The sequence below is a fragment of the Calypte anna genome, chromosome 8 (genome assembly GCF_003957555.1).
Source record: "Calypte anna isolate BGI_N300 chromosome 8, bCalAnn1_v1.p, whole genome shotgun sequence".
Lineage (NCBI taxonomy): Eukaryota > Metazoa > Chordata > Aves > Apodiformes > Trochilidae > Calypte > Calypte anna.
The window spans coordinates 30,859,548-30,882,131 of NC_044254.1; the positions used below are offsets into that span (position 1 = coordinate 30,859,548).

At 47.3% G+C, this 22,584-nt stretch overlaps 1 protein-coding gene across 1 annotated transcript; it reads right to left on the minus strand.

Moving 5' to 3' along the window:
- Positions 1 to 834: 834 nt before the first annotated feature.
- Positions 835 to 21,837, minus strand: ERICH3 (glutamate rich 3). The gene is made up of 15 exons (XM_030455754.1): positions 21,764 to 21,837; positions 17,636 to 17,729; positions 16,721 to 16,846; positions 16,087 to 16,158; positions 14,156 to 14,284; positions 13,892 to 14,014; positions 13,274 to 13,429; positions 11,767 to 11,985; positions 10,946 to 11,126; positions 10,280 to 10,466; positions 8,426 to 8,721; positions 5,795 to 6,016; positions 4,771 to 5,271; positions 1,268 to 3,174; positions 835 to 906 (listed from the first exon to the last, which is right to left on the minus strand). The coding sequence occupies exons 1-15, from the start codon at positions 21,781 to 21,783 to the stop codon at positions 835 to 837; spliced, it is 4,305 nt and encodes a 1,434-aa protein (XP_030311614.1). The 5' UTR covers positions 21,784 to 21,837.
- Positions 21,838 to 22,584: the final 747 nt, after the last annotated feature.

The window sequence follows — 22,584 nt, forward strand, 5'->3', positions numbered from 1 at the left end:
GCAGGGTCTTGGGGAGCCCTCAGTGGGGAGGGAGAGCTGGCAGGGAGACCCTGACAGTGGAGATGGGCAGCCAGTGCTGGGCTGAACCAGCTTGGCTCTGACCACCCCTCCTGCAGCTTCAGCACAGACTCCACAAGCCCAGGGAGTTACTCCTGACACCAGCACAAGCAAAAGGCCAGGCTTTATTAGTTTATAAATACAAGCTAGAACTGATCTGCTTTAACAATTGTCAATAACATTTCAAAGTCCCAAGAACAGCCTGAAGTGTGACAACCAACCAGCCTGGATCCCCAAGGAGAGTAGAGCCCCTGTGGACCACCCACCAATGCTGAACCCCTGTGTGGGCACCGCTTCTGGGCCCACTGTGCTCCCAGACCCCAGACCAGAACCAAACACCCCCAGACCCCTCACCAGAACCAAAGCAGGAAGACCCAGCCCCAGGTCACAGTGAAGAGTGGGCAGCTGAGAACAGCAAAGGACACGCAGAGGAAGGCAACCAGTGCAGGCACAGACACTGCTCATCCTGCAGACACGCACCACCAGTCCAATATTTGTCCAATAGCTGGGAAAAACAAGCATGACAGCTGTGGAACAATCCCTGTGATTATTGTCTTCTTAATTCCACAGGAGTGGTGCTCCTGGGCTGGCACACACACACACCCAGGCTGGTTTCAGATGTCTGCTGCATGCTGAGAGGCTGCTCTAGCAAAACGTGACAGATGGTTGTGGTGTTTGTGGAGTAAAACAAAGGAGTGAGCATCCCTATCAGTGCAAATCCACAGCCATTTGTGTAAATGCTGTGGGACACAGCACTGAAGGAGCTGCAGGAAAAGCTTAGAAGCGAGTTTCTTCCCCATCCTGCAGCTGAACCAGGGGAACGGTAACTGCACCTGCTTTTGCAACATCCTATGGAAAAAAACAAAAGAAAAAACAAAATATTACCTTTTCAGAAAATGCGCTAAACTTTGAGCTGAGAGGCTGCTGTAACGAGGTTTCCCACGAGCAGAGATCAGTGTAACCAGCAGAGAGCAGCAGATGCTGCCGAGGCTGGGGCAGAACTGCTCGGAAGGGCCGAGATGACCGAGCGGCTGGGAGCGTGGGCACCACGGACACTCACAATCAGGTCCGGGAAACGGGTGAGAACACAGAGGCTGCCACCCAAATGGATTTATCACCCTTCAGCCCAGCTGCCGGCAGCACAATTACAAGGGAGCCACACGAAAGGGGAAGCAGGGTTGCACCCTCTGGCTCTGGGGACAGGACTCACCCCTCGGGGCCCAGCGCTCCTCTGGCCCTCGCCGGCAGCTCCCGGGCTCCCACCGACGGGACGGTCCTTGCTCCGCTCCGAGACCCCGAGAGGGCTTCCGACCCCCTCCCAGACCTCCGCTGCTGCTGGCTGATGCCCCTCGCCTCGCTCCCGGCCCTCCCCCAGATCTCCCCTCTCCGCCTTTCTCCCGGGGCTGCCCGGGAACGGACCCTCGCCCCCTGCGGACCCCCGGCCCCTCCGCTCCGCTGTCCCGGCCGCAGGCACAGGGCCGCTGCCTGCACCCTCCTGCCCGCCACTGGACACCGCTCCTCGCCCTGGGGACGGGGGACCCGAACCGGACCCAGCCCCCCGACCCGCTCCGGCCTCCGCCGCCCGGCTGACGCTCAGCCGCAGTGCCGGCAGCACGGCCAGAACCCCTGGACCCTCGCCCACCGGGCTCTCCCTCCCACTCCCTTCAGCCCCGCCCGGTGACCCTCTCAGCTCAGCTCCCAGCTCCCCGGGACCCGCTGCTCTGCCCGGGACCTCCTCTCCACCTTCTGACCCTGCCCCGGCTGTCCCCACGGGTACTCCCCTCACCCCTCCACCCTCCATGGCACTCTCTGCCTTTGCTTGGCTGCACACGGATGGGTTTGGACTCGGAAGCGCTGCTGAGCCCTCCTCCTCCTCCTCCACTGCTGTGGTCACCTCCAGTTGAGATGTCCCTTCACTTACAGGCTCACTTCCAGCATCCACCAGTGCCTCTAATCCAGATGCTTTATGCAACACGGGACCCTCACCAGGCTCCACAGACTCCTCCACTCTGACCTCTGCTCCCAGAAGCGAGCTCCCTTTCTCTTCAGACATCTCACCAGCCTCAGATGTTGCTGTTTCTACAGCAGTTTTTCCCATTTCCATCTGCTCTTCTCCTGATGCTTTCAGCTGGGAAAACTCATGTGGCTTTACAAAGTCTTTCCCTCCAGGCTCTGCCTCTCCTGTGCAAGGACTCCTCTCCCCCAGTCCTTCCAGGAGAGCCCCAGGCTTCTCCACTGCCTCTCCCCCTCCAGAACTCGCTTCATCTACAGCTTCTTCAGGGCCAACAATCCTTTCTTCTGCCAACTTGACATCCTCCACAACCTCCTCTTCCCCAGACACAGGCCCTGCCACAATGCCTTTCCCTGAAGAACCTCCCTCCTCCACAGCCTCCTCTTCCCCAGACACAGCTCCTGCCACAACACCCTTACCTAAAGAACCTCCTTCTTCCACAGCCTCCTCCACCTCAGACACCATCCCACCTATCACAATACCCTTCCTTGTAGAACCTCCCTCCTCCATGGCTTCCTTTCCCTCAGACACTGTCTCACCCACCACCTCCTCCACCAGAACCCCCATGTCTTCCTCAGCCCCCTCTGCCTTGGAGGCCTCCTCTGCAGCCTCCTCTCCCTTGGAGACCTCCCCAGCCACCTTGTCCCCCTCGGACATTGCTCCTCCTGCCTCCCTGCTGCCCAGTGTCCCTGCTGGTTCCTCTCCCCCCAGTGCTGACTCTCCCAGCACTGTCTCCCTTTCCCTTCCCTCTGTCAGAACTTCCTGATCCCCAGGTGCCACCACTGTGCCAGTCTCCATAACCCCTGTCCCCTCTCCTTGGGAATCTCCTTCTGCCACAGTGTTCTCCTCAGGTGTGCGTTCCTCCACCACAAGCTGACCCTCTGCCTGCAGCATAGACCTCATGTCTTCCCGGGGCAGCAAATCTCCCACTCGTGCCATCTCTCCTCCTGCCTCTACAGAACAAGCATCTTCTCCTTCAGCAGCAGAATCTTCCTTCTCAAGTGCCTGTCTCTCCCCTGCCATCTGCCCTTCTTGTACCACTTGTTTTGTTGCCTTCTGCACGTCAAGTGTCCCTGATCCTTCTGCCAAGGAAGCTCCATCTGGTGCTATTAGGAAATAATAAAAACATTAGTTTTATTGAGAACTGTGTTAATGTTAAGGCTGTTTTACAGGGTTACTATTAAAGCTGCTATCTCTCCCCAGTAACACAGGGGCACCAGCATGGTGACAAGAAGAAAACTTGCTGTTCTGCTCCTCATCACACACCTGTGCTCTGACTGCACTACTGGTGCTGCATTCTGGCACCCCACATGGCTAATTTAGGCAAAAATGCATCTGTGCTGTTGATTGTGTCTTTCTACTTGCTGTTGAATATTGTGTACCACAGGTCCTAGAGCAATATGATGGCTTCACTCCCTGCTGCCACATTCCACCAGGGTGAAGCACCAAGATCTGCTCTGCAGAGCCATGGAAGCAGAGCAGGGAGGGTCCTGGGAGAGCATTTACAAGGTTCCTCCTGGAACCCAAGAGGTCTTGTGGAATAGTGCACAACCCGCTTGAATCATCCTGACATTTCATCTCTGCAGAGAAGATAAGAAGCTTTCTGCTCTGATGCAGAGGTGCAGCAGCAACCCCAGGACAGTGCATCTACCTCCCCTGGACCTGATGAACAGCCCTGATGTCTGACTCCCTGGCAGCTCCCACTCTGCACTTTACTGCCTGTAAAGTGTCTGACAAAAGGGAATTGACAGTCTATCAAAATACAGAGCCCAGGCAGGGATGACAAATACTGCTGACAATAATTCTCTCCCTTGGGGCCAGCGTTGTCTCCTTGTCACAAAGAGCACAGCAAGACCAGCAGCTGCACAGCAGGAGCCTGTCCCAGGTACTCCTGTACTTGTCACACCCCCAGCTGTCACCTGCCCAGACTCAGCCTGCAGCTGAACAACTCCAGAGGAGCATTTTGCACCTTTTGCTTCCTTCAGCCTATACTGTTGTCTCTGATAAATGAGTTCTGCAGGGTTAATGACAGCCCTGGTTAGGAGGGGTCCTGTCATGAGCAGAACATCATGGGTCTCATCAGGGCAAAGCAAGGGCTTAGTTTTTTCAGCTCCCAAGTTATAATAATGCAAAACCTTGCTCAAGTTGCAAGCCTTTCATTAATTGCCCATTATCCATTCAGGTAAGGCTAAAACTGCAAGATGCCTATTTTATCAACAGTAAAACCAAGGTGTCACAGAACTAACTGATGTGCTCCTTTTTCACAAATCCAAGCAACACAACCACGGATCAACTCGCATAGTTTTGATCTTTACCTGCTGCACCATGATTCATATGGTAACTTTTGGTGTATTTTTTGAACCTAGTATTTCAACATTATAAGCAAAGTCCCCTAGTCTGACATACAGGTTTTCCTGTAGGTAATAAATCATGTTTGGATTTTATAATAATTGCACGCTAAGTGAAACCCAGCTGCTGGAGTACAAAAGAACAGCCACAGACTTACACTGGAAATGTAAGAAACAATAAACCAAGGTCACATTTTGGGTGGTTATTTACCTCACAGCAGTACAGAGTATTCTAGCAGCTTGCAAACAGTCCAGACCCCACATTCCCCAGCCTGCACTCTAACTTGGTATAAAGCAAACAGTGCCCCTCACATGCATGAGTCACTGACACTTATGCAGAGGGACTATACTCACCACCACCTCTGCCTCTCTGAGGAGACTCTTCACTCATGTCCTCCACATCTGTCAGACTGCTTTCCAAAGGACCTGCAAGACTTCCTGCCCTGCTGTCCCTCCTGGTACTCGCATTCTTCTCCCCATCTTCTCCTACATTACCTTCTGCTGACCCAGCCTGCTGGGGCTTCCCAGAACCTTCAGGACTTGGATGCTGTACTGTCAATATGTTTTCATGGAAAATTCCAGTGTCTTCCCTTGCTGTTAGATCTTCAGGTTCCACCTTTTCTGCTTCATCTATTCCTTCCTTTTCCAGTGCAAAAGTTTCCTGAATTTCCTCCATTCTGAGCAGTTTCTTCTCCCTGTTCGTAGTTCCATTTTGTGCGTGTGCTGTGTTATCAGATGCCCTTTTGCTATTATACTCCTCTTTGCCCACAACATTGTCTTTCATTGTTTCATCATGAGATTCATCTTCACTGCTGTACTGAGCACTGCTGAATGAGAGGGAGTGGGCAGGCCTATCTGGAAACAGCAAAAATAATTTTGTGTGTTTGTCATTAGAACATCTGCATTCATCAGGCACTAGGTCCCTTTGCTATGCACAAAGGGACAGACACTCATCTGATACCAATCTATGACTGGGAGGGTATGTAGGGTTTCCTGGTGACTCCTCAGCTAAAAGTGCATGGCCTCAGCAGGTGTGAGTGGTCACAGTTTCTGGGAGGTCAGTGAGCACTGACACGCAGTGCTGACCTGCCCCAAGTATTTAGAGATGATTTGCTGACTGGCAAATCTCCATGTCTGCAACTAAGTATTTCAGCAGTGTCTGCTGTGAGCTGGCACAGACTTCCATTGCCAGTGCATTTGGCTGGGTTTCAGTGACAGATGGTAGAATTAATAAGAACAGATAAAACAGCTATCTTTTACCAATGTAGTGGGAATCGCATGGCTTTTCCTATGCAGCCCAACAAACTTACTTGTTATGCACAAAATGTAAAACATGCATCAGGCCCACTTCTCTAAGCCTCATCATGAAAAAACTAACCTTGTTTATCATCCTCTGAGTCACTGTCAGAATATCCAGCACTTTCATCTTCCTCACTGTCAGAGGTCGGCAGTACATTCTCTGATGAGTTTGTACTCTCCTTTTCGTAGCCCAAATTAAGCTTTTTATCATCTGAGAATGACTTTGACATTCCACTCATTTGATCACCAGCCTGTCCGTCTTCATTAGTGTCTTCATCTGCCTCAAAATCTTCATCATACTCTAAAGTAGAAGAACCATACTGTGAGACAGGAAACAGAATTTGCAACTAATAAAGTCCTTTTCAAGCAGACAGAGGTTGACTTCATTAATCTCCTTTTGCCTTTGCATTTGCTCAGTTTTTTTAAAGCCGTGAGAGAACCTAAGACCATGCATAGGAATCATAAGAGCACATTATCATTTAAAAATATCGTGTTTGTCATAGATGGAGTAGCAAAATGCTATAAAGATAGTTGAAAGCATCAAGTATGATTAATAAACTCAAACCAAACCAAATTATCAGCCACTGGAAGGACTAGAAAAATGAAGAGTGGTGCAAACTCAGAAATAAAACACAGGGCAGCCTCATTACAGAATAAAAACTTATTGCAAAGAAAAAAATACAAACAATAGAGAAAGCTGAGGGTAATATACTGTAGTGCAAAGTGAGATAAATGTAGATTGACATGGCTAATCAGTAAAGTAGCTTATAAACTAAATTAATTCATTAAATGCAGCCAAAGGCTGCTGTGGGGGAACATTCTGTTCTCACACTGCTCTAATATGCTCCTTCACTGAAATCCTCATCCAAATGAAGCATAGGGCAGGAACACCACTCTTACACCAGCAGGGTCTGTGTTTCCGTATCCTCTCACCCAGCCTGACAAGATGTACCACAGACAGACAGCTCTGCACAGATGTGCAGGTGAAGGCTCCCTTTGTGTGTGTGCAGAGTCCTTCCCTTCCCTGCCAAGGCAGCACTATCAGACTGCCACCCCCAGCAGAGGGGAGGCAACAACCCCAGGAGAGCTGCAGGAGAGCTGTCACTGCTGACACCCCAGATGTCTCACGTGGCCACCACCTCTCACCACTCAGATTTTATTGCTCACCTCTTTTTCTTTCCACCAGTGTTTCTGAAGTACAGAAGTGACAGCATGCCAAGGACAGAAATTGAGAGAATGTGATGCAAAACCAATTAGGCAAATAAACAATTACCCAGACAATGAGAATTAGGGAATAAGGAGATGTATTTTCTGTATTGAAAATCAATGGAAATTCCAACTGCATTGTTGGAAGCAAGGTCTCCTTAGGTAATTGTCAGAAAGGTGCCCACCTCCTGGAGGAAAAAGGCTTGGTAAATCTCTAACACATCCACAGGGACTAATAAGGGAGCTCAGCAGTGGCACTGCAGTATTATGAGAGTAAAAATATAAGTAGGAATTAAAATCTCTCTCTAAATACAACTCTGAAACGGCACCTTCTGCTTGCAACACTTTTATACCACAGAAAAAAATAGTAGGTCAAGAGAGGTTCTCCTCCCCCTCTATTCTGCATTGGTGAGGCCGCACCTGGAGTATTGTGTCCAGTTCTGGGCCCCTCAGTTCAAGAAGGACAGGGAAGTGCTTGAAAGAGTCCAGCGCAGAGCTACTAAGATGATTAAGGGAGTGGAACATCTCCCTTATGAGGAAAGGCTGAGGGAGCTGGGTCTCTTTAGTTTGGAGAAAAGGAGACTGAGGGGTGACCTCATCAATGTTTTCAAATATGTAAGGGGTGAGTGTCAGGGAGATGGAGTTAGGCTCTTCTCAGTGATGACCACTGATAGGACAAGGGGTAATGGGTGTAAATTGGAGCACAGGAGGTTCAAGTTGAATATTCGAAAAAATGTTTTTCCTGTAAGGGTGACAGAGCCCTGGAACAGGCTGCCCAGGGGGGTCGTGGAGTCTCCTTCACTGGAGACATTCAAAACCCGTCTGGACACGTTCCTATGTGATGTACTCTAGGTGGCCCTGCTCTGGCAGGGGGGGTTGGACTAGATGATCTTTCGAGGTCCCTTCCAACCCCAAGGATTCTATGATTCTATGATTCTATGAAAAACTATCACTGGCTGCCGGAGGAAACACCCCTTGGGCAAGCCCTCCCCAGGGGCAGCCTCCTCAACTCTGCACCCAGCATTCTGCTCCTCCTTCCACAGCTCATCCCTCCCTCCCACCCATCTCACACCTTTTCCACCTCCTGCCCCTGTTGTCATTCTTACCTCCATCCTGTGCTGATGCTGTGTGCCTCAGGAGCCCCAACTCACACTCACCATCTCCCATATCTTCCTTCTCTCCTTGTCTTCAACCTGCTGCCCTTCTCCCTCCCCGTTGTCCCTTCACTGTGCCCCATATTCCTCCTGCCTTCCCACCCACTTCAGCCTCCAGTTTTGGCCTCTCAGACCTTCCTCACTCACTGCTTTGGCTATAGCAAAACCCTCTCATCCTGTTGCCTGGCTGGCAGAAGCCCTGCTGATTGTACTGCCCAGACACAGGCAGCAACACATTCCTCACACAAAAGGTACGCTCCAGGTAAAGCTGGAGTCCCACAGTCCCATGTCTTCCACAGATCCACCATCTCCCACTTTTCATCCCCTGCTGGTGGTTTGGAATACTGTACCATTTTCACTGGTGTCTTCCTGACTACCTTCACTCTTGTGATCAGACAGCTTTTTCCTTTCTTCTTTTGTGTACTCCTGTCCAGTCTCTGCTGTGTCCTCAATAGTTTCCGCACTCACTTCATGAACTGGCAAGATGACCAACACTGACTCCTTCCTTGGTTTCTGCTCTACATTGCTTTCACTTGGCTCACTGTGCTCTCCATCTCTCCAGGAGCCCACGTGCTCTTCCTCGTGCTCTTTGATCTTCCTCTTTGGAGGGTATGGCTTTTTGTCCAGACCCATTGCAATGATGCACCTGTAAAAAACACAAGGAGAATTGGAAAGTACCTCATTTTTCTTTCTATGAACAATGGATGGGCAGCAGACACAGGCAGCCAGGCACCTCTCTGCCTCTGCACTGTCCCTCAGACACCAAGGTTATTGATTATTCACAGAAGCAGCCTAAAATCCTCAAGTGCTCCACAAAAACAGATGCAGTTTCACCTTGAAGGAAGGTAATACTGTTTGCACTTCAAGGTGACAACTGAACTGTTAAGATATTAAAATAAAAATTAGCATCAGTGTCCATTAATTTCAAGCTGCACCAAGCACAATCTATGAGGATACAGTCACCAGGAAAGACAAGTTCCAAGCCAGTGGCATGCTTGGTCCAGATCCTGATGGAACACCCAATAAAGTGATAAAGCCTGTCCACTCAGGTTGTGTAGATAATTTTTTTTTTTGTCTGCTGGGACTAGTAACTGTGGAGGAAATTGTTAAATATCCTACAGCCCTTCAATCTAGAAGCCCTTTGGTTTTGTGGACATAAACTATAAATGTAACACTGTTTAATTATTTGTTGATGGTGGTTTTTTTCCTGGATCTTTGAGATAACTGAATCTTTGAGTAACTTCTACTGTACAGCATAGGCCAGCAGAAAACTGTGCAAGAGCCACAGCATCAGTGTAGAAATCACTGCAGCATCACCTCTTTAAGAGTCCAGCAGGAGAAAGCAGGGGAAATCAACTGTGAACTTTACTGAGAGCCAGATTGGGATTTTTACATGTGGATGTGGTTCCAAAACAAAAGATATCACTAAGAATAGAAGGGGAAGGTGGACAGAAAGTGGGGGTGACTCAGGAAGAAGTTAACCAGTTTCTGGAGACTGTATTAATTCAGAAAATTCACTTCAAATCTTTCTACAAACTGCACAAAAGCCAATATTTGTGTACTTCCTAAACTCTATAGCCTCTCTGTCTGTTCTGAACCCAAATGCTTTTCACTACCTTGAACATACTAAGTAAAACATTCAGATAAATTATGTTTGATGTTAAACTGGAGTAGAAGAAAATACAGTACAGCGAATTACAAGTTTTTTTCTTAGAAATCAGACTTTATCTAAAAAATGGATGATAGCTCTGTGGAGGTTCTCTTCTTCCAACTGCTTCCTCAAAACTATAGTTCTTGAAAGTTCCAGAGATGGTTTTTTTCACGGTTTCATATTTTTTTCACCATGTCTTCCACAAGAAACATGCAAGTAGCATGTCTACACCACCCCACACCTACTCCTTTACCATCAACTCCTGAGGAAGGGCTGGTGCCTCCTGGGAAGCCTACAGACCCAGTGCAAACCCTGTCCCCTGCTCTGCATCCTCCAAAGAGTGACTGCAGCAGCAGCTGCCTTTGATGGCATCCTTGGATGTGAGACCCTGAGGGATAAGCTCAGTTCTGCATGTTTCAAGGGCCACTGAGAAACAGACAAGGTTCTACAGAGCTGTGGGTGCCACAGAGATTAAAAAAGAAGAAACAAGTTATAAACTCTCTGAAACCTGGACTGGTAAGTCCTTGGGAGCAAAGTGTAGCCATCTCCATACCTGTAGCAAGGAGATGCTCCCTCCACGCTGAGAAACGCAAAGTATCCATGTCTGCCTCCCAGCCTGGAGCGCTTCTGGTGTTTGTACTCACAGCAACAGCTCAGCCTGTCCACTTGGATCCCATTGAGAAAAAAGGTGAGGCTGAACGGGAAGCCATGGTGCCTCTTTGAGACAAACTGAAAGGTCTCTGTAACCACAATCAGGGGAGAGTTCAGAGGATAAGGTTGTGTGTTACTGCCAGCCTGTTGCAATGGCTGCGAGATGGTAACTGGGCTCCTACTAAGTGCTTTTCCTTCTGCAATAGTGACCAACATGCATTGAGGCATTACAGCAAGTCAGAAACTGATAACCCCTATTTAAGGACAGTTGACCACTACAACTACTTTATTAACCATGTATCTCCATACAAAATTAATCTAAGCTGCAGTATTTTGTTGCATCAGTTCTCTAAATTCATTCTACCGTAATTTGCAAAAGTAATTGTAACCTTGCCTTCAATTATGAAACAGTAGATCCAGATTTACTGCGGAGTCAGCTGGTATAAAAATTCCTGGATGCACTGAGCCCAGCTGAAACCACTTTAATATTACATCAACATTTTAGCCAAAAAAAGTAAAAAGAGCTGTTGCAAGAATCGATATGAACTCATTGACTTTTTATCCTTACCTCCTTCCAACAGCTTGCCTTTGTAGACACAAAGGTTTTCTCCTCCACAATGCTGCTGATAGACTTTGATTTCAGCTCTGTAATCATCATCATCATGAGATAAATGCACACTTTTTCCTCGAAAGACCATGGTCACAAATGCATTGCTGCGTAGTGAGGGCTTAGGGAGTCCTCCAGAATTCTGCAGCAGGAAACGCACAAACATGCTTTCAGCTTCTAACTCTGACAAAAGCTGAAAGCAAAGATCATCTATGTGCACCATATGTGAGACTTCCAGTCTTTTAAGACAGGCCCTGAGCTGCTTAAATTGGAAAGTGTTTTGTAGCATGCAGAAGACTAGGAAAATATTTTGGATTGATAATCCATAGCATTGAATTGCCCAAAATCAACAGAACCAGGTTGAGTGGCACATAATGCTCCTCCCAATCCTTGGTTCCTACAATTTCCCTTACAGGAATCAAAACTGGCTGGGGCTATAGTAGAACAGATGAAGTTTTCATACACTCAAGGCATTTCATATATCCTTCTGAAATTCTGCTACAAGATATGGCCAGAGACAGGAGCAGATTGACTAAGATGGAAAACTAAGTAAGAGCTGCCACATTTTTTCTGTTCAAGCACCATTTTTCCCCCAGCTGATGAAAAACATCAAATGCTTCAGGTTATAGAGAGAAGGGTTTCAGTTATATATTGTAATATTTATAAATCTTTTTTTCAAAAATTCAGTGAATCTTTGTACAAACTAGGCATACACATCTTTCAGCAGCACGCCAATACATCAGTGGGGAAGGGAACATAAACTGAGAAGCAGAGGCAGTTACCTTTGTCAGAAGTTGCTCTAAGCCATTTGGAGCAGTGGTGGGGCGAAATCGTCTGCCTCTGGGCACCCTGCTCTTCACTGCACTTGTGCTCTTGTCCCCTCTGTGGAGAGGGGGTGGTGGTGCTGGTATCACATAATTGCTAATGATGGGGAGCTGATACGGGGATATCCCAGTCACATATTCCACTGAATTCATAAGTCTTAACCCACTCCTCTCCCCCTGCAAAAAACCCCACATTTAAACCAGGTTAAACAGGTGATGCAGAAATAGTCAGCAAATATACTGAACTAACCATGGCTGTTTGCATCCAGTAATACACAGACTTCTACCACAATTCCTTAACTTGGTGCTTGCACTTTTGTTCATTAAACAATTTCTGTGCTAAAACCCTTTCTTAATTTGCAAAGCAACAGGCAAACAGCTTGAAAGCATCACACTCATAGATAGACACAACACTGTAAGCCACGTGCTCCTTCTAACTGTTGAGGGCTCTGATCATCAGCAGACAGAGTGCTGCCCAGCCCCACAGCATTGCTGCACTCTCTCAGCAGGCAAGCCGACTCCAGAGCAGCCAGTCTTCCAACAGGAAACATCATTGAGCATCAGTTATACAAGATGGGGCTGAAAATGTCTATTGCCCATTTGTAGTGGAGGCTTAGTCCTCCTGCAGGATGAAATGCAAACAGAGAACCATGGCCCTGAAAAGAAAGACATCTCTAGATAATAAACCCTGCAAATGTTGCACACTCTGGATCTGTTTAAGCTGTTTTGTCAGTAGTGAGCATTAAAGAAATCAGTTGAATCACTCATCTTCCAGTAGACATGGATAGTGCCAGCCATATAGTGACCATCACAACAGAGAGCAAAGGCATAACAGGAGGGAGCTGTTCATACAGCTACCCTGGGGCAACAAGTCACTGCCCATTCCAGAATCCTCCAGTCCCAGGGAACTCCTGACACAAAGCCAAGTACACTATGTTTTTCTGAGAGAGAAGTCAAAATATCACCTGCAAGTAACTGCGTAAATATCAAGACCATGTTTGGCTACTCCAAAAAGCTGTCATTCTCTGAACCCACTTAGTAGGAGAAATAGGAAAAAAAAATGTTAAAAAAAACTTTAAAATATTTTTTTGTAATTTGCACCTCATGAAAACTTGTGAAATGGTTAAAATATTCCTGATTAACTAGTGTTAGCCAAGTGGCTGCCTCCCTCTCTACATTACAGAAAATCCATATAGAGGCAGATAACTTTGCATGCAGAGATTTTATACTGTGAAAGTGAAGTCACCACATTTTTCCTGGCTGTGATCAAGAACTGGGCATTAGACCAGTAAGAAAATGTCCTGAAAATTAAGGGGAGGTTGAAAGGGAGACTTTAAATAAAAGCTGATAACCACATGGCAGACATGATGCCTGCAGTACAGAGGTTATGAATTGAAGCACTAAAGAAGTATTATAAAGCTGAAATTAATATATATATTATTTTCAGAATGAAACATGGGCTCACCCCACTGGCAAACTGCTGACCATTTTCAAGTGCATGGCACTTGTGTTTAGAGCTGGAAGCCTTGGGTACAGACACCCCTGCAGGACAGCTGTGAATCGGCTGGAGGCGAAGCGGGTGCTGTGTGCTTCCTGGAGCTGTGCTTGGTCTCCAGGAGGTCTAGAAAAGGAAACAGCAAACAGCTAATAACTCTCAGTGCAAAGCAGTATCATAAATAAAATTTAAAAAAACACTTCCGATCAAGATATTTGGAAGTGATAAGTGATTCTGAGATATCTTAGGAAATGAAACTTTCTAGCCTGCCTCTGAAGAGCCAGACCCCTTCAGACATCTCCAATTGAGCAGCCAAAAACTGGAGCATCCAAAATAACTCTTGGGCATAAGTCCAGGTTTTGCCTGTCTCTCCACAGAGCAACCTTGAAGCAAACATAAGGAACTCATAGAAACTGTATCAGCATGCTGTGTTTTGGTGCCTTCAGCACATGGACACAGAGTATGCATGACAGAAGCATTATTATAGGACAAAGCCTATTTTGTTCAATACTCAGCATTTCTCTGACATTTTTATTTCATCATCTCGTTATGTACCCTTCAGAATACCCTTTCACTGAGTTAACTCACCATCTTAGGCAAGGCAGGCCCCTTGAATCGGTGCTGGTGAGCAGGATGTCCACCACTATCATCAGCTACAGGTCCAGCTGCCCTCTGTGTGGGAGGGAGAGATTTCTCTGTAATGACAGAGTCCTGCAAACAGGAAACCAGCCTCAGGTGCTGCAGGAGTAGGCCCTGACCTGGAGGAATCAGGGCAGTCAGTGCTCTGGCCTAAGGCAGATGCCCAGGGTGTAGGTGGTGTGTGCTCAGATGCAGTGTGTGGCACTGACTCACCAGCTGGGAGCAGCCAGCTGGGGCTGCAGGCACAAGCGGGTGGACACCATGGCGGCTTCTGGGACCAGGAGGTGGGTGTGGAGAGTGCATGGGGCTGGCACCTTCCACCCATCTTTTGGATTGTTCCACCTAGAAGAATAGAAAGGTATATCTCCAAGGCACTACATCCTCATAACACCAAAGTCTGAGCTTGCCTTCCCTCAGTCTCACTGGAAAGCCAACAAGGATCAAGTGCCTTGACCTGATGGGGCACCTGGTAAGATGGAAAGGGAATCCCTGGGAGACTGGGAGCAGGACAAGGGAAAAGACTTGTTCCCATCTCTGATTCACTTCCCTGCAGCCCTCTCCACCTGCAGATCCTCCCAGATTCAATTCATCTGCCTGTCTCTGCATATCTCACAACATTTGGTTTGGTTTAAGGCCTCTCTCTTTTTAAACTGGATCACAGATGCCACTTCCTTGCTCTGACTGCTGCCTCCCCAACTGTGCCTTCTCAGCAGCTCCATGCTGGGCTGACTACTCCTCTGGAAACAGAGAGGTATGTTTCTCATCCTCCCTTGCCAAGTCATCTTTCTTCTCTGCTTTTAGATGAGCTACTGAGATGAGTTCAATGAAAGTATGAGGTGAGAATTAAATTACACTGCTAATTCCAGCCTGGTTCCTGTGTCTCTGTGTGGCCTCACAGCAAAGATACAGATCACATATCTGCAGGCATCTCCCTTCCTTCTCACTGAAGGAAACAGTTCTGATTTATGTTCCAAAACTACCCAAGTCCAGAGTCCCTTGACAGGGGATCCCTTAGTCACTGCTTCCACTGTGGCAACTTCCTATCAGCAGATGTTTTAATTACCAATTAGTGGTTTTCATTAAAATTTCCTGCTTTCTTTTTCCAGTGATTTGGTCATAAATGTATTATTTAAAATCAGAAAGATTTTACATTGTTCTTCAACTGCTCAGAGAAACAGCTAACCCCCTAGCACATTTTTCTTGATGTATATAGGCTGCTAATAAAGAATTAAGATCTTGATGATATTTCAGCCCAATTGAGAACAGCTTTTCCCATATGAGTCCAAGTCACTTTATGAGAAGAAGAATCATTGACTTCTATGGGATTTCCATGACTATAACAACTGCAGGATCAAGCTCTGTCTACAGGACCCTAAAGCCAAGACTTCTGAGACCTCTTTTCTTTACTTAGATGCTGATTCTGTTAAAAGTCATGTGAAGAGGCACACAGCTGAAAATGTGAGCTCAGTGCTCAGCAGCAGTCAAAAGTAGAGAGTGTCTAGAATTACGAAGAGAAGTGCAACTTGTATCTTGAATTATTCATCCAGTTCTGGTTCCCCATTTCAAAACAGAAACAGTAGAACTAGAAAGGGGAAAGAAAGGGGAAAAGGGGAAAAAAAACAGGCCAACAGCAATGAGGAGCCTGGAAGGGCTCTTGTACGAAAGATTCAATAGACTGAGGGTCTTCAGCTTGGAAAACTAAGAAGGAATATCATAAACGGTATGTAAAGCCACAAGTACCTTGGAAAAGAGGAATAGTTATTAACTTTTTTCATAATGAGAACAAGGCAGCATCAAAGAGAATTATCAGACAGCAGACATGTTAAATATTGTGCAGAAATGCCAGGAAGAACCATTTCATACAACTCAAATGCCACAACCAGGAAAATAATAAGTAGGTTCAAAAGGAATCATGTGTATGAATGAAAGCTCCTGAACTGCTGGATAGAGGAAGGAGGAGCTAAAACCTGGGGCAGGATCATCCTTCACTTGCCTGTTTCTTGTGCTTTTTCCATAGACAAAAGGGCCAGGACATGGCTCAGTGCCCTCTGGCCTGAATCATGGCTTTTATATAACACAGGAAAAAACTGCCATGCCCCATCAGTGCCAGGTCCCCTCAATGCTCAGTAATACTCAGGCCTTACCTTGATTTTCTGCACCCTCTCCCTTCTCACAGAATTTTCAAGTTTCCGTTTTATTTCCAGCTGATGATGACGCTGTCCATGTAATGAAAAAGAGAAATCACATTAATGAACATGAATGAGATGTCAATGAACACTTGCATCTGTTCTGCTCCCTGGTGGGAGAGAACCACTGCTGATTCCATCCACTTGCATTGTGCCTGTGGATGTTGACACTGGCAAGGGAACAGCTGAGCATTTGTTGCAGGCACAAACTCCATTCTTGATACGTAACGGGAATGTGCCCAAATTCTGTACTCAGGTAAGATATATAACCATGTTCAATAATTTCTGGGTTTTATTAGAATTTCCTAGACAAATTACCCCTGTGAATATCATCCCATAAGCTGATGGCCACCAAAGGGCAGTAAGTGAGCCAGGACAGTGCATGTTCTATGGACAGTGGGGTTTAACAGGTAGAGCCCAGCCAAGGTTTCATGTGGGGATGTCAAACACAAAGACTGCCCTTTTTGCCAGCAGGAGAGCCTCCCAGGGGAGCACAAGAGCACTGCTACAGAAAACAGTCTGGTACAAGTTGGCAGTGAGTGTCAGCTGGGAAGTATCTGGACAGGCTTACACATCACTGGTACATGCATACCTCCATGTCAAGGACCTTGTGAAAAATGGCCCGAGCCAAGCACTCCTGCACGTACTGCTGGTGCTCCCTCCTCATGGCATTTAGCCGGTATTCCTTGTCAGGTATTATTCTTCCACTCCTTGAGATCTGCCATAAACAAATATAACATAACTAAAAAGGAGAATATAGAATGAAGTATGTTTGTGCTATTTCCCAGAAGGACTACTTTCTCCTCCCAGTTAGCTTCAAGCACCGCTGCTTCTGCCATGGTGCTGGACCTCCCTTTCCCAGCACAGAACTGTTGGTTCTTCAACCCATCAGCCAAGGGAAGAGAGCAGGAGAGCAGAGCTCACGTTCCCTGTTACCTGAAGTCTCAGCCTTAGTCTTCTTGGGTCACTGCCCAAGTCAGCAGAGGGGAATATTTGCCCTCCTGCTGTGTAAGGGTTGCATCTGCCTGACCTAAACGGAGTCACGCCTGGGAGTGCATCAAGTTTTTTTCAAAATATTCCACACATTCAACTTTACCAAATCCTTCGGTTTCTATTAAACACTTTTGAAAAATAACACTGACGCTGCTTAAACAGCTAGTAGAGTCCAAGATGTTTAGATTTTACAGTTTAGGAAACCTAAAAAAATCAAACTGAAAGATTTTGCAGAGGCAAACCCCAATGAGCAAAAAGAAAGAGGGAGCAAAAATATAAAAACATTCTGAATTTATCAAAACCTCTCCATGAAATATGTTCTTCTGCTTGGATGAGTGGCTTAGATCTGGCACAGCATATATTCATGTGTTTGGCTAGCTGGTCAGATTCTTACCAATGACAACAATACCTCCAACAAATCAACAACAGAACCACCAATGGTTTGACTTGTGCAATGCTGAAAGAAACAAAGTATTTTCTTTTTTTTTCTTAGAAAAGGAAACTTCAATCTCACCAGTCCTGATCTCTGGAGATGTCGTCTTATCCTGGTATTGCTGAAGTATCCAGCCAGGTGTTTGTCTGTAAGGCTATTGTAGGTTGCAAGGAATCTGAAATAAAATCAATACAGATGCATAAAATCCCCTTGACAGACAAATTATTACAGCTTCAGTTACTTACCCAATAGTTTGCTGCACAAAATGCTGTCTTGGTGAATCATTATGCCCATTAGATTATAATAATGCCCCTAATGCCCATTAGATTGTGTAAAAGCAACATCTTATTGTTCCCTGAAGAAACAAGTGACTTTCTACATAAGATAGAGCAGCACAGCACTGAACAGCAAGCCACCACTAGGGCACGAGGGCCAAAGACTCAAATATTGCCTAGCCAGTCACTAATTTGTTCATGAGCAAACAAGCCTGGCTTGTAAAGCAGTTCTCCATTCAGCCTTTACACCAAGAAGACTCAAAAAACACTCTGGAAAATGAATCCATGGCAGCAAGGTGAGGAACTGCCCTGTCTGTTCTGGGGACCATCGATTTGTACAGAACAGTGACTTATAAATTCAATTGCACAAAACTTGTACAGAGCAAGATTCATAACTCCAGTGGTACTTACAGGCCAGAAAGCATGTTTTACTGTAGCATACCATGTTGTTGGTGACATATTGCTACATGCTACTGCAGCAGTCTGGCTGAAGTGCAGCTTGCACTGATGACAATACTTCATTTTTCCCTGCTCTACCCAAGAAAGGCAAGGAGTATCTGGAAAGCCAGCAGAGCTAAATCATCTCAGCTTCCCAAGATCAGAGCTTCCAAAAACTGAATCTAATATATGAGAGTTGACACAAAAACAGAAACAGCCATAATTAGCAGGTGTATTTTTAAATAGTTCTTAGCACAACCTTATCTTACTTCACCCTCTGGGAAACAGGACAAACACCAAAGTAGGTGACAGCAGGCTTATATTTTTAATACTCTAAATCCATCCACATTTGCAAAATGTATACAATCAGATCCACACTGCATAATATGTTCAGCCTGATCTTTGGGCTCCTTAGGCAGGGTATGTTTTAATTACACAAGAGACTGATCTCTGTTTTTTCCTTTGGCTTTAAACTTAAATGCCACTATACATCTGTTACAATATCTTTCAGTGGGATAATTCAAGATAAATGTCTATTGCTAGGCCGAGTTACCATGCACAGAAGTATAATAGAGGAAAGATAGAATAATTAAAAAAAAGAAGAAAACAAAAAAACCAAAAATCCCATGGATTTACAGAAATGTTACCTAGGGTCTCACAATAATCTCACAGGTAGCAAAGAATAAATTAAACTTTAAACAAACGATTTAGTTTACCCTGTTATGCATGTTGATTAAACACTGGTACTACAGCAACTGTTCTACATTACTTTTAAATTCACAGTTTGCATTTGCATTTGGAACCACCAGATTACATCAACTGTGCAAAGTATTGACCTATGGCATCACCTGGCAACCGCACGCAGAGGCAGAGGAGAAACTCAATCCAGTTCCTTTTCATTTGCCTCCTTACATCTAATATTTCACAGGCCATATAACTATTTAAAATGCAACTCCCATCTGAGCACAGTGATGTGGCAACTTTTTTTTCAAAGTAGCCTGTGTACAAACATTTCCTCATTTAAATTATGAACAGACTGGTTCTCAAAAATGTTGAATTAAATTCAAAGTTCAAAAGGCTGTCTGAGGCAACAGGGAAATGTTTTGAGCCTGAACCAAAGTCCATTAACCTGTTGGGGAGAAGGCAACTAGATGCCCTGGGCTGTGGCAGTGCAGTTGGATCTCTCTGCCCAGGTGAACACCTCCACTGCCAAGAGAAACAGCACAGGGTGAGCCACAGCAGCACCCCAGCCCTAGTGCAGGCAACATCACCTGTAGAGAGCTGGGCTGGCCCTGCAAGCCCAAGCTCACCTGCAGCTCCTGCAACTTTTCCTGCTTATTTCAGCTGCTTCTGTCACCCTCACCCTGCAGATTTTGGGCAAGTTTATCTGGGACATCTTGGTAATGTGCTTGGCCCAAATCCCTGTGGAGCATCCCACTGACACCCGAGGACCAGTCAGACCCACACAGTGCTCCTTTTTCTCTGCCTGTTTATCCTGTTTATTCTTCTCTCTGCAAATTCTAGTGTTTTATTAGAATGGAAGACAATTTTCCTGGCACAGCAGCTAGACTGACTGATCTGTAGTTTCAAAATCAGTATCACAGTTAATAATTTACAGTGCAATTAAATCAGTGACTGCTCACCAAAGAAATAATCTAAGAGAGCACCAAAGCTTCAGTTCCAGACTGGTAGAGTCTCAGGGGTTACAGACCCATGCTGTCTGCTCCCTCAAACCCAGCCCAGCCCCTGCTGGAGATTCACCCCAGCAGGATGCTGGAGCTCCCCTTGCCTCTGCTGGGGACATCAACAAGAAAGGTTCATTTAGCTTTCAGACAGGAGAAACTCACCACAGGCTGCCCACCACAAACACCCAGTCCAGCAAACCATGAGGCAGAGGCACCTGCCCACCATCTTCTGTTGGGGAGCAAAGATTACTCTGACTAGACTTTCCAGATTCCTGACCACTCCCTAAGGAAACTCTTCAGCCACCATGAAGTACACCCCACTTCCAAAAACATACTGCCAGGGGCTCCCGAGAGGTAAACAGATGGTGGCAAATTGGTTTTCTGCAGAACTGGAATTTGTCCTTTAAGTCTCCACAAGAGGAGGCTCTTGCTTTGTCAGGAGACAGGGCAGTAACAGACCAGGGCTGTCCTGAGACCATAGCCGTCCTTAAACCACGGCCATCCTGAGACCATGGCTATCCTCTGACAGAGGGAATCTGTGGCCACACAGCTGCACCACCTCTGGATAACTATTTGAACCCAAATTCACTGAAGACAGCATATGACTTGACAGACAGGACTTTGGAGTCTAACAATAGTTAATTGGTCTATTTCAAGCCAACAGAACCCATAAGCACAATTTTACTCAGGTGGTCTCTGCAAATCACCCCCCATTTCTGCTTAAATGTTTGCAGGACCCTCTCATTTCAGTAAGGAAGGAGCAGCCTACCAAGGCCTGGGGGTGTAGAGGAGACAAAGGAGGGACAAGCTGAAAGAAGAGGGGCTGAGGGGGGCCTCATTACAAGGTTTCTCCTCAGAAGATGGACGAGGCCATGGAGGAGTGCTCAGAAATGTGCTGCTCCCACGTGCTGGGGTTTTGGAGATCAGTCTGGATAAAGTAACTTAGTCTGATCTCATAGCTGAGGCTGACTGAGTGCAGGAGTCTGGGCTGGAGTCCTCCCTCCTTTCTTCCAGAGTGAGCTATTTGGTGACCCTGTGACTGCCTTGCTGCTGTGCCAGCCCAGCACTGCTCAATGGTTTCCAGAAGGGACAGAGTTTGCCTCCAGCCTGTGAGGAGAGTCAGTGCCCAGTGTGCTGGGCTGTCCTCACTTCATCAACCTCTTCGTAAGAATTACAGAGCTGTGACTTACAATCCTGAACACAACTAGATGTGGTTCTACAGCCACGAGCACGTCACATGCTTCTTTCATTCCTCAGAGCATCTCCCACTAACTCAGGACATGTCAAACTTTGTGATGGGGATCTGCAGAGGTCCCCAGTTCCTCAGGACTGCTGACCCACATCCTACCAGGGAAGTCCAGATACTCCAACACTCACGCCACAGAGCTGCAGTCGGAGCAGAGCAAAGGGGAGGGCCCGGGTCGGTGGCCCGGTACCAGCAGAAGGCATTACCTTGGCAGAGGTTCTGCGGTCCGGAGCGGCCCGATTACAAAGCGCTCATCCCACACAGGTGAGGGGCACACCCGAACCCACCCTTCACCGACCCCAGGGAATGCCCACAGATCTCTCAGGCGGGTCGTGGCACACAGCTGGTTACTCCAGAACCGAATCGGCAAATAACCCCCCACACAGCCCAACACCCGCCCCGCAGCGACACAACTGCGGCACCAGTGCGTTCCCGCTCCCTGACGGGACAGCTCGGGGGCCAGAGGGCGTTGGGCCCCGGCTGAACAGCGACGAAAGGGGCAGCGCTGGGGAAGGGCCCGGCCCGGGGACCCGACACGTCCCCCCGGCCCCATCGCCACACTCACCCCGGCTGCGGGCCGCTCATGGCGGCGGCGTTGGGCAGGGGCGGCCGTGAGGGCCCGGCGGTACCGGCCGTGGGCAGGGGCGGCCGTGAGGGCCCGGCGGTACCGGCCGCGTCCCGGGCGTCGCTAGGACACGGCGGGCGGGCCGGGAGCGGCTCCTCCGCCAATGGCGTCCGCGATCCCCAACGGGCGGAGCCGAGCGGTGCCGCTGGGCCGGACCGAGGGTCCGCCCAAAGGCCCAGAGGGACCCTGAACACCCCCGCCGGCAGGTCCCGCACCGAACAGTGCGGGCAGCACCCCCGGCAGCACCTGGGCTGGCACGGAACTCCGCCCGGGCAGGAGCGGCTGCAGGACCCTGCGGTAATGCCAGGCTAAAGGGGAAGGAATAAAAATGTTAAAGAGAAAAAAAAAAAAAGAAAAAAGGGAAAAAAGGAAAGGGAAACAACAAAAGAAAAAGGAAATAAACAAAAAAAAGGGAAACAAAAAAAAACAGGGAAACAAAAAAAGAGGAAAGAAACACCAGAAAAAGGAAAGGGAAACAAAAAAAGAGGAAAGAAAAACAAAAAAAAGGAAAGGGAAACAAAAAAAAGGAAAGGAAAACAACAAAAAAAAAACCTCTCCCACCACCCACAGCAGCAACAAGTAGACATGGAACCACTGCTTCAGAAACTCCCTCTGCTCAGATCAGGACTGAAAAATGAACAACACGAGGGATTTACTCTGCCTAATGGAACTGTCTGATCCGCATCCTCTCCCTCCACCCAGCCATGGGATGGCACATGCTGAAAGGAGAGATGAGCCAAGGGCTCTCTCTTCTCCAGGCT